General features: G+C 36.3%; 1 protein-coding gene across 5 annotated transcripts in view; it reads right to left on the bottom strand.

Annotated features, from left to right (window-relative positions):
• The window catches only part of LOC104996210 (ankyrin repeat and KH domain-containing protein 1), a 105023-nt gene that overhangs the window by 74145 nt on the left and 17745 nt on the right, over positions 1-13133 (bottom strand). For all 5 annotated transcript variants that reach the window (XM_010850356.1, XM_010850357.1, XM_010850360.1 and 2 more), the window contains exon 2: positions 5490-5643. In XM_010850356.1, the coding sequence (XP_010848658.1) occupies positions 5490-5643 (154 nt within the window). The remainder of the gene's footprint in view (positions 1-5489; positions 5644-13133) is intronic.

The raw sequence follows: 13133 nt of genomic DNA, 5'->3' as shown, positions 1-13133 counted from the left end.
CTTTTCCTATTTGGAACCAGTCTGTTGTTCCATGTCCAGTTCTAACTGTTGTTTCCTGACCTGCATACAGGTTTCTCAAGAGGCAGGTCAGGTGGTCTGGTATTCCCATCTCTTTCAGAATTTTCCACAGTTTATTGTGATCCACACAAAGGCTTTGGCATAGTCAATAAAGCAGAAATAGATGTTTTTCTGGAACTCTCTTGCTTTTTCCATGATCCAGCAGATGTTGGCAATTTGATCTCTGGCTCCTCTGCCTTTTCTAAAACCAGCTTGAACATCTGGAAGTTCACCGTTTATGTACTGTTGAAGCCTGGCTTGGAGAATTTTGAGCATTACATTACTAGCCTGTGAGATGAGGGCAATTGTGTGGTAGTTTGAGTATTCTTTGGCATGGCCTGTCTTTGGGATTGGAATGAAAACTGACCTTTTCCAGTCCTGTGGCCATTGCTGAGTTTTCCAAATTTGCTGGCATATTGAGTGCAGCTTTTTCACAGCATCATCTTTTAGGATTTGAAATAGTTCAACTGGAACTCCATCACCTCCACTAGCTTTGTTCGTAGTGATGCTTTCTAAGGCCCACTTGACTTCACATTCCAGGATGTCTGGCTCTAGATGAGTGATCACACCATGGTGATTATCTGGGTCGTGAACATCTTTTTTGTACAGTTTTTCTGTGTATTCCTGCCACCTCTTCTTAATATCTTCTGCTTCTGTTAGTTCCATACCATTTCTGCCCTTTATTGAGCCCATCTTTGCATAAAATATTCCCTTAGTATCTCTAATTTTCTTGAAGAGATCTCTAGTCTTTCCCATTCTATTGTTTTCCTCTATTTCTTTGCATTGATCACTGAGGAAGGCTTTCCTATCTCTCCTTGCTATTCTTTGGAACTCTGCATTCAAATGGGTATATCTTTCCTTTTCTCCTTTGCGTTTCACTTCTCTTCTTTTCACGGCTATTGGTAAGGCCTCCTAAGACAGACATTTTGCTTTTCTGCATTTCTTTTTCTTGGGGATGGTCTTGATCCCTGTCTCCTGTACAATGTCATGAACCTCCATCCATAGTTCATCAGGCACTCTGTCTATCAGATCTAGTTCCTTAAATCTATTTCTCACTTCCACTGTATAATCATTAGGGATTTGATTTAGGTCATACCTGAATGGTCTAGTGGTTTTCCCTACTTTCTTCAATTTAAGTCTGAATTGGGCAATAAGGAGTTCATGATCTGAGCCATAGTCAGCTCCCGGTCTTGTTTTTGCTGACTGTATAGAGCTCCTCCATCTTTGGCTACAAAGAACATAATCAATTTGATTTCAGTATTGACCATCTAGTGATGTCCATGTGTAGAGTCTTCTCTTGTGTTGTTGGAAGAGGGTGTTTGCTATGACCAGTGCATTCTCTTGGCAAAACTCTATTAGCCTCTGTCCTACTTCATTCTGTACTCCAAAGCCAAATATGCCTGTTACTCCAGGTGTTTCTTGACTTCCTACTTTTGCATTCCAGTCCCCTATAATGAAAAGGACATCTTTTCTTTTCTTTGGGTGTTAGTTCTAGAACATCTTGTAGGTCTTCATAGAACCATTCAACTTCAGCTTCTTCAGTGTTACTGGTTGGGGCATAGACTTGGATTACCATGATACTGAATGGTTTGCCTTGGAAACGAACAGAGATCATTGTGTCGTTTTTGAGATTGCACCCAAGTACTACATTTTGAGACTGCATCCAAGTACTACATTTTGGACTCTTTTTTGGACTATGATGGATACTCCATTTCTTCTAAGGGATTCTTGACCACAGTAGTAGATATAATGGTCATCTGAGTTAAATTCACCCATTCCAGTCCATTTTAGTTCGCTGATTCCTAAAATGTCGACGTTCACACTTGCCATCTCCTGTTTGACCATTTCCAATTTGCCTTGATTCATGGACCTAACATTCCAGGTTCCTATGCAATATTGCTCTTTACAGCATCGGACCTTGCTTCCATCACCAGTCACATCGACAACTGGATGTTGTTTTTGCTCTGGCTCCGTCTCTTCATTCTTTCTGGAGTTATTTCTACGCTGATCTCCAGCAGCATATTGGGCACCTACCGACCTAGGGAGTTCATCTTTCAGTGTTCTATCTTTTTGCCTTTTCATACTGTTCATGAGGTCCTCAAGGTAAGACTACTGAAGTGGTTTGCCATTCCCTTCTCCAGTGGACCACATTTTGTCAGAACTCTCCACCATGACCCATCTGTCTTGGGTGACCCTATACAGCATGGCTCATAGTTTCATTGAGTTATACAAGGCTCTGGTCCATGTGATTTTGTATTATATATTACATTTATAATTTAGAAAAGAATTTTTAAAAATTCTTCTTGAAATGGCCTTAATTCTCAAACAACCTTAAAAAATATTTTCAACTTTTTTTTTTCAGTTAAAATAGTGTCAAGGATTCTGTCTTTAGTGCTCATTTCAGCAGCACATACACTAAAATTGGGACAATACAGAAAAAATTAGCATGGCCCTTGTGCAAGGATGACACGCAAATTTATGAAGCATTTCATAATTTTAGACCTATATGTAAGACTAGAAACTATAAAACTCTTAGAGGAAAACATAGGCAGAACATTTGATGATATAAATAAAGGAAGAGTCTCTATGACCCACCTCCTAGAGTAATGGAAATAAAAACAAAAGTCACAAGTGGGATCTAATTAAACTTAAAAGCTTCTGCACAGCAAAGGAAACTATAAACAAGGTGAAAAGACATCCTTTAGAATGAGAGAAAATAATAGCAAATGAAACAACTGATAAAGGATTGATTTCCAAAATATACGAACAGCTCACACAACTCAATACCAGAAAAACAAACAACCCAATCAAAAAGTAGGAAAAAGACCTAAACAGACATTTCTCCAAAGAAGATACACAGGTAGATGGCTAACAAACACATGAAAAGATGCTCAACATTGCTCATTATTAGAGAAATACAAATCAAAATTACAATGAGATATCACCTCACACTGGTCAGAATGGCCATCATCAACAAGTCTACATACAATTAATGCTGGAGAGAGTGTGGAGAAAAGGGAACCCTCTTGCAATGTTGGTGGGAATGTAAATTGATTCAGCCACTGTGGAAGACGGTATGGAGATTCCTTAAAAACTAGGAATAAAACCACCATATGACTGAGCAATCTCACTCCTAGGCATGCCCTGAGGAAACCAAAATTGAAAAAGAAACATGTGTCCCAGTGTTCACTGAAGCACTATTTACAATAGTGAGAACATGGAAGCAACCTAGATGTCCACTGACAGATAAATGGATAAAGAAGTTGTGGTACATATACACAATGGAATATTACTTGGCCATGAAAAGGAACACATCTGAGTCCGTTCTAATGAGGTGGATGAACCTAGAGCCTATTATACAGAGTGAAGTAAGCCAGGAAGAGAAAAATAAATATCTTATATTAACACATACATACGGAATCTAGAAAGATGGTACAGATGAATTCATTTGGAGGGCAGCAATGGAGAAACAGACATAGAGAACAGACTTATTGACATAGGATGGGGGGAGGAAGGAGAGGGTGGGATGCATGGAGAGAGTAACATGGAAACTTACATTACCATAATTAAAATACATAGCCAATGGTAATTTGCTGTATGTCTCAGGGAACTCAAACAGGGGCTCTATATCAACCTAGAGGAGTGGGATGGGGAGGGAAATGAGAGGGAGGTTCAAGAGGGAGGGGACACGTGTATACCTATGACTGATTCATGTTGATGTTTACAAAATCTGTGAAGCAATTATCTTTCATTAAAAAATTAAAAAAATTTTAAAATATATTTATAAAGGAAAAAAACCTATCTTTAGAAGTCTAGTAATATTTAACACATTCTCATAATTGAAAACAAACATAAGTCTAAAAATTCCTCTTAAATGTTATAGGCTCATGCAATGTACAAAAAAACAAATGAAAATACTAATGCACAAAAAGAAAGTATTCATTAAGCAACTGCCTTGGACAGGGCTTCGAAAGTACATTTTAAAAAACATTTGATAGGGACTTCCCTGATGATCCAGCAGTTAAGAATCTGCCTTACAATGCAGGGGATGAGAGTTTGATCCCTGGTGGGGGGACTAAGATCCCACATGTAGGGTACCACAACTATTGAGCCCAGGTACTCTAGAGCCCTTGTTTCACAACAAGACAGAAGCCCGCATGCAGCAATGAAGAGCCTAGGAGACCCAACAAGACACCGGAGCCAACAGAAAAGGAAAAAACACCTGTAAATTCTTCTAGATTAAATTCTTATGTATGTGTAATGTACACATGTATTTACATTAAATAAATAAATATAGGGATGAGATTGGATGGCATCATCGACTCAATGGACATGAGTCTGAGCAAACTCCAGGAGATAGTGAAGGACATGGAAGCCTAGCATGCTGCAGTCCATGGGGTCACAAAGAGTCAGACACAACTAAGCAACTGAACAACAACAACAATAAAAGAAGGGAATATCATACAAAGTAAACATATCTCAAAAGCAATATACAAAGATTAGAAAAAGATAACTTCCCTCTTAAAACAATTTTAGGAAATGAAAGGCTTTCATTACAGTGTGATGGAAATTTTGTTAGGCAAATTGTGAGAAGGTTTTAGAATATAAAATAGTTATTTATTATAGAAGTATATATTACTTTGAGAAAGCATGCTTATCACAGAATTTTTTTTTCTGTTGCTTCAAAACAAGAAATTGACAGAGTTTGGTAAATTCTGGTCCAATTTTGTGTTCAATTTTTACTTAAATGTCTTCGAAGTTAAAAAAAGCAATCTACAATTAAGTTACAGACTAAAGTCAGTAATCATGTGCACAGTTCCCTAAATCAGCTAAAAGACTCATAATTTGATGGATTTAATTTACCTCACGCATTTTAATTTTACAATGTAACTGGTAATAAGTTTTCCTTAATAACTAGCTACTTATCTAATACTTTAAAAATGCTAGTGTTATTGTACAGCAGGGAACTATATTCAATGTCATGCAGTAAACCATAATAGAAAAGAATACATATATATATATGACGGAATCACTTTGCTGTATACCTGAAACTAACACAACACTGTAAATCAACTATACTTCAATTTTAAAAAAAGTTAGTGCTGAGCCTAGAAATCACTCATTGAGAACTTTCAAGCAAGAATTTTTTAAACATAAAATGTGAACATTTTCTTTAGGAAATTTTTAAAAAACCATAAGTTTTACAGACTTCAAACTTTATATAGTATATAATTTGGTGATAATCTTGTATAACTTTGAATAGAGATGGAGTCTTTTTTTTTTTTTTTTGCTGCTCACAGGATCTTAGTTCCTCCACCAGGAATGGAATCTGGGCCCTTGGCGGTGGAAGTGTGGAGTCCCAACCATGACCACCAGGGAGTTCTCTGGAGTCTTTTAAAGAGATGAGAAAGAGAAAAGAAAAAATAAAGTACCTGCTGCTTCCAGCAAGGCTTCTAGTCGTGCCTGTGTCTCTGGATCCACAGTGCGTAAGTCTGCTCCTTCTGCAGTGCTTGATAAGAATATCTCTGATGTTGTTTTAAGCACTGGGTTATCCAAATCTTCTTGGTCCAAAATAAATGATTCAACCTGTTTATGAATTAAAGATGCAATATTCATAAAGCTGATCTTAATATAGTTAGAATACTACAATTGAAGGTCATAGGACTTCTGATTTGGAATTTAAACATAACCAAATAAATTACTGCAAAAACAGGAGATTATGGGGAAGGACTTTTAGGGAGCCTCTTCAGACACACCAGATTCAAGTTTCCTGGAGAGCAATGCATCTTCTGTGCCCACCACAGAGCCTGAAAAGCAGCATTTTTTAAATGAAACAAGTACATCAACACAGCCCCTAGGAAGACATATACAGGACTAGATAGTAAAAAGATTAGATAGCATAAACAGGTCATTGAGGTATAGTTTCTCCTCTTTTCCAATCAATATAGTCAATTCTGACTCTTACACTAAAGAAAAGAATATTTAATCTGTCAAATATCTTAAGTGCTCTAGACAGGAAAACTTTATTAGGTTAGGAATCATAGCCATTTGTTCACTGCTCTATCCTCTGAGCCTATGAATATCTTGTTATTCAATACAACTTTGTTGAATGAATAGCATAAGTAAAATTAACTTACAAAAATAAACATGCAACCCTATAATTTTAAATTAATTCTAAATTTTCTTACCAAATAAAATATGTACAACGTTTTGGGGAAGCAATTTGGAAAAATGAATCAAAATGCTTTAAAAAGTACTTCTCTGATCCAGTAATTTCATTTAAAGAAATCTCTAAGAATCTACCTGGGCTTCCCTGGTGGCTCAGTGGTAAAGAATCTGCCTGCCAGTGCTGGAAATACGGGTTTAATCCCTGGTCTAGTAAGATCCCACATGCCGCAGAGCAACTAAGCCCTTTCACCACAACTACCTAGAGCCGGTGCTCTAGAGCACGCAAGCCACGACAACGGAAGCTGCGCGCTCTAGAGCCCATGCTCCACAAAAAAAGAAGCCACCACAATGAGAAGTCCGAGCCTGCGCCAACTAGCGAGTAGCCCCTGCTCAACCACAACTGGAGAAAAGCGTGTACAGCATCAAAGACCCGGCACAGTCAAAAAAAGAAAAGAATCCGCCCACAATGCGGGAGACCTGAGTTCAGCCCCTGGGTCGGGAAGATACTCCGAAGAAGCAAACAGTAACCCCCTCCAGTATTCTTGCCTGGGAAATCCCATGGACAGAGGAGCCTGGGGGTCTGCAGTCCATGGGATCACAAAGAGTCGGACACGACTGAGTGAATAACACTTCCATTTCCATCTTTAAAAAATTATCTGAATGCTAGGAAAAAATGCGCAGGGATGTTCATTGCAGCATTAACTAAAATTCCAAAAATGAAGTGAAAAAAACAACAGGGGATTTGTTAAGTACATTTTGTATATTCATAGGATGGACCACTTATGCAGTCATTAAGAATAATATTTTTTGAAGCATGTTTAATGGCTCAAGTCATAAAATTAAGTGAAAACCACAAGATTTAAGAGTACAATCTTTATTTTGCAAAAAGTATGTATGTATATGTATGCAAAGAAGATCATATGAGTACTCATGTATATATAATCATGAATACATACTTATATACCTATATATGTCTATAATATATAAATATGTCTAACCAGGCAGGTTAACATACTTGTAGACAGAAAAACAGGAACAGAAAGGTTAAGTACTTCTCCAAGGCTGCATAGCTAATAAATGGCAAAGTCACATTTCAAACACAGGCCATGTGACTCTTAGACATTAAGCAATAGATAGTAACACATTCATAAACAAAGTACCACAGTATTTGGATTACATTATTTGGAATATTTGACTAGTTGGTGATCAATTTTCACAATGGATACCAAATAAAGATATCCTAATAAAGACAGTAAAGTTAAAATGATGTTGATATATTTTTTATCCAATGATGTGCTTTAAATAAAGTAAATCTTTAACATCATATCCAATAACACTGAGCCATGTACTGTGTTTTAATACAACTTCTTTAATATGTAATTATAGACAAAGATGTCATTCTAGATCAAAGCCAACAGATAAATGTATACTATCAGTTTTCCAGTGATTTGAAAGGCAACTGCTCATACAAGAAAGAGCTTGTTGCAAGCACAGGAAATTATTACATATTTTTAGATACATACATCTGCAGTTGTAAGGACAGTTAAAACCACCATTACAAATTCTGAAATTTATTAAAAATTTTAAAAAATTTTAATTTATTTTTTAAAATTTATTAAAATTCTGAATTTATTAAAAACAGTATTTAGATGCTAATATGTCTATTTTATAAAAGCACTGGTCTCATACACCATTACACATATTACAAAGATAAATACAGATTACATCTATCATGTAACATTTTAAAAATCCAAAATAAGGATATCCAATTTTCTCCCATTCATTCTCTAATATTTACTCAAGTCCTGTTTTATACAAACTACTATGAGAATACAAAAATGTGGTAGAAGAAATGTCAAAGACACCAACAACTGTCACAAAAGGCCTCCAAGAGAAATAAATGGTAAAACAATATGCATTAAAGAGAGAGAAATCACTTCCTGCCCCAGTACTCTAAGCAGACTTTGCACAAGTAGAATCTGAACTAGGCTTTGAAGGCTGCATAGAATTGCACAGGTGGTCAGACATGTAGGTGGGGAGTAAGGGAATGAAATTAAAAAATGGACTTGAAGATGCATTTAGAAAGTGACGAATGATCCACCCTCAAAAATATAAGGTCCTTTGTACACTGTTAGTAGAAGCATAAAAGATGAAGTGCCTGTGGGACAGTGTTTGGCAGTTCTTCAAAAATTAAACACAGAATACGACCTAGCAATTCCACTTCTATGTATACACCTAAGAAGATTGAAATGTACATGTTCATACAAAACTTTGTACACAGACATTCATAGTTGCATTAAGCATAGTAAACAAAAAGTGGAAACAACCCATATGTTAACCAGTAAACTGATAAACAGAATAATAATATCCATACGATCGAATTTTATTCAGCCAAGTTCATGTGCTTAGCATGAACAAAGTCAGATGCAAAAAGTCACATACTGTACAAATTCGTTTATATGAAATGTCCAGCACAGGCAAATCCAAAGAGACAGAAAGATTAGTGGTTTACTGAAGAGCCGGCAAAAGAGGAATGGGAATGACTGCTAACAGTATGTATTATGAAATTATTACCACAATAAGTTAACATCTATCACCTCACATAATTACAATTTTTTTTCCCTAGTTAGAATCCACTTAAATTTTTAAACATAGTTTTAGGCATTTTATATTTAGCTTCTGACCCAAAAGATCAAATTTTAAATATCTGTAACACTTGTGGGGAAAATCTTAAGTTCCCAGAATGAGTTATACATAACTAGACACAAAAATGACTTGAATACATTTGTGCCAATTTGTGCCAAAAGGTACTCAATTCTCACACTTTTCTGCCCTACTCTCTGTAAAATCTTAATTGTCTCAGGATTTCCCTGGTGGTCCAGGGGTTAGGAATCCACCTGCCAACACAGAGGACATGGGTTCAATCCCTGGTCGGGGAACTAGGATACCACAGGCTGAGGGGCAACTAAGCCCATGCACCTCAACTACTGAGCCCAAGTGCTCCAACTACTGAAGCCCTCACACCCTGGAGCCTGTGCTCCACAACAAAAGAAGCCACCACAATAAGAAGCCCATGCACCACAACTAGAGAGTAGCCCCTACTCGCCACAACTAGATAAAGACCAGGTGAAGCAACAAAGAGCCTGTGTGTTGCATCAAAGACCCAGCGCAGCCAATTTTTTTTTTAACTTAAATAAAAAAACAAAAGCCTGTCTCAACATGCGATCAATAAAAGGATAAAATATCCAGTTATGCCCATTACTTTGGGACTATTTGGAGGACTGCTTTTGGCAGTTCATAAATATCTTACCTGACAAACCTGCTGAAGCACATACTGTTGCAATGCAAATTGCAACAGCATTACCTCAAAATGTATCTGGCCAGTCAAGATGGAAACCATTTTCAGAAACATGGAAATGTTAATTAAGACCAATACCATACATTTAATATAAAGGCTCAATGATATAACACAAAAAATGTCTAAATAATAGATAAGTTCAAAGTAATGTTATATCTAATGAAATTAGTCTTCATTATGCAAATGATGAAGAAGCAACACACAGCTTATGGATCAAATACAGCTAAAGGATCACAGAAATTTCCTTATTGCCTAAAGATAGAAAGCTCACCCCTATCCAGCAGCTACATGGAGCAGCAAACATAATGCAACAACCTACAGTGGTACTGTTTTTAGTAATGGCAAAAAAGTTTATTTCCAGTCTTAAACATGGCAGATTTCTTTTCCTACTTCTGATTAGGTACAAAAATAAAAGGTGGAAGAAAAAGGATGTGAGGAAATCTGGCCCACAAAAAACTACATGTTTTTTCCTTACATATAGGTTTTTTCCCTTACGGGCATCCTTGGTGGCTCAGACAGTACAGAATCTGCCTACAATGCAGGAGACCTGGGTTTGATCCCTAGGTCAGAAAGATCCCCTGGAAAACGAATTGGCAACCCACTCCAGTATTCTTGCCTGGAGAATTCTATGGACAGAGGAGCCTGGGAGGCTACAGTCCATGCGGTCACAAAGAGTCGGACACGACTGATTGACTAACACTTTCACAACATCTAAACATCTTTCATCTAACATCTTTCACAACTATCTCATCTAAAATGCTAAAGGCAAACTCTTGAGGTCTTCCTCGTCAAAAGTCTTTCTTATCCTTCCCTTTTTCTAAAAAAAATATGTCCAGTTTTTAGCTTCAACTAGAATTTAAATAATTCTAGTATTCTTGCCTGGGAAATCTCAGAAGAGCCTGGCAGGCTACATACAGTGCATGGGTTGCAAACAGTTGGACACAACTTAGCGACTAAACAGCGAGAAGGGAAAAGAGCGGAATAAGCATTTTGTCCCATATGACATTTCAAAAATAAACCACTGGATGGCAATAGTCACTAGGGAGAATAACCACAGACTCAGCTATTATCACCTAAAATAAAACCCAGCAACCCTAGCCAAAATCTAATTAGAAAAAAACCATTAATTAGCCTAAGCTATGATTTAGCCAAAACTTACTTCCACCAGAAAAACAAACAACAAAAAAACACAATTTCTATCAAGTAAATAGTGCTAAAATTAACATTTTCAATAATATTAATATGGTTTAAGTCATATGACAGCAAAATAAAATCTCACCTGTACATTTGTTACCTTCTCTAAGGGTAAATTTCTGGAAATAGTGAGGGCTAGTTAATAGAGGAAATAGGTTAGTAAAAAACATTCTATCATAAAACATGTATGTAACATTTCTGTTTATATATTCTCTAGTTATATGGTCATATCATGCAAAAAGCAAATAAAGAACACCAACAAATGCCTTTTCACTTACAAACAAATTATGAAATTTTTATTTTTAACATGTTAAATACATTTGTTTTTTGAGTTATGGACTGAAATATTAGTAGTCACAAATATTGCTTCTGGCAATCCTTAAGAATAATCATCACTCCCATGAATTCCCACCAGAGCTATTTAAGAGAAGGGGCTAAATCTTTATTTTTCACTAACTCTTCTTACAAACCTTTAAAAATAAAGCTTCCTTAAGAAATTCAGATTTGATCATTAAAAATGAAAATGTTTAAATAAAATATTTAAACATCCAAAATATTATATATATGTTTAAATGTATTTGCTATTACTTCTCTTCTCTCTTGTTTAGTTTGTATCTGGAGAGATAAACTTGTCTTACCTTTTCCCACCCAAAGTAAGCCCTCAACTAAGTCAGAATCACACCAATTTTAGAATGCAGGTGGCTTAATACTGGTTTCTACTTGGAGCAGCAAAAAGGATGGGTCAGCATTCCCAGAGATAATTATTGAAGGACACAGTAATTCCTTTTTGCAAAAAAGGTGGTACTCCAAACAGTCACATTCACCACAAACATGCTCCAAGATCCATTCAAAAGGAAAAAGTAATACAGTTGCAATTTGAGACCAAATAATGACAAATTTAGCAAAGAGTTTTGCTAATACTGTTAAGGCCCAATATAATCAGCAACACTGGAAATAATGGAATGAAAAGACTATCCACCCTGCCACAAAAACTTCAGATCCACAATCCTCTTCTCAAAAAAACATCAATGTTATCTTGGGATTTCTGAAGTTAATTAACTTCAATAAGCACAAGAGAGAACCACCAGGCTTTTCCTAATTCTCAGTTAAAGCTGAAGAAAATTAACTCCACTTTTGTGGTGATTGTTGTTATTTAGTTGCTCAGTTGTGTCCCGCTCTCTGCGACCCCATGGACTGTAGCCTGCTAGGCAAGAATATTGGGATGAATTGCCACTTCCTTCTCTGGGGGATCTTTCCACCGAGGGATTGAACCAGAGGCTTCTGCTGTGTCTCCTGCATTGCAGGCAGATAGTACTCCACTCTGGTCAACCACAAAAACTTCATTTTTAAACCATATCTTTAATACTGAATCTACTATTTTTTAAAGTTTCTAAACATGGGAGAAAGGAAATAATAGCTACCATTAAGTGCATTTTCCATATATTATTCCACTCAATCATCTTTACTACTCAATGAAGTAGATTAACATCTTCATTTTAACTGAAATTCAGAAAAGTCAAAGAGACTTATCCAAGATGACATAACCATGAGCAGATCTGAAGCCATGTACTTCAGACTCCAAAGCTCACACCATTTTCACCAGACTAAACTGTATTAAGGGACTTCCCTGGTGGCCCAGTGGCTAAGACTCTGTGCTCCCAAAGCAGGGGGTCCCGAGTTCAGTCCCTGGTCAGGGAACTAGATCCCACATGCTGCAACTAAGATCTGGTGCAGCCAAATAAATAAATATTTAAAAAATAAATAAAAAAATAAACTGTATTAAGTGACTGTTCTAAACATTGGAGTATGACTAAAACAATTACATACTAACCAAATATGTACTAAACAGAGAATCTACAAGTATCATAATGTCAAAGTTTAAAAGTAAGAGCAATGTCAGGAAAAAATCTTTAAATGTGATAGATTATCAAGCCACAAAGAGTTCTTACACAGACAAAGCATGATTTTATTTAAATACTTCTGGTAGCTACAACTACATTATTTCTAACAAACAAACATATAACAAAATTTGTGCCACAACAGGTTTTTTTAAAAAAAGAAGCTTGCTCACATACTCACTAGGAAAGTCACAAGGAATGAAGAACCTGGCAATCAAGTCCAAGAAAATCTTAATGTTGAAAATAGAAACATCGTATCTGCCCTATCATAATAAATGGGTAAGACTGAGGTTAGAGAGAAGTCCTGGCTTCTACTCATTACTCTAAATAAAAAATAAGCATCAAACACTCCAAAGAAATACTTGATTTGAGTAAGTTAAAAAGAGCCTCAAACACCCATAAACCTCCAATTCATACCAATAATGGGAGGAGAGCATAATGACTAAGAGCAAGGAGTC

Source organism: Bison bison, unplaced genomic scaffold (genome assembly GCF_000754665.1).
Source record: "Bison bison bison isolate TAMUID 2011002044 unplaced genomic scaffold, Bison_UMD1.0 scf7180017864291, whole genome shotgun sequence".
NCBI classification, from domain to species: domain Eukaryota; kingdom Metazoa; phylum Chordata; class Mammalia; order Artiodactyla; family Bovidae; genus Bison; species Bison bison.
Note: the sequence above shows the minus strand (reverse complement) of the source record. Positions and strands in the feature narration are given on the sequence as shown.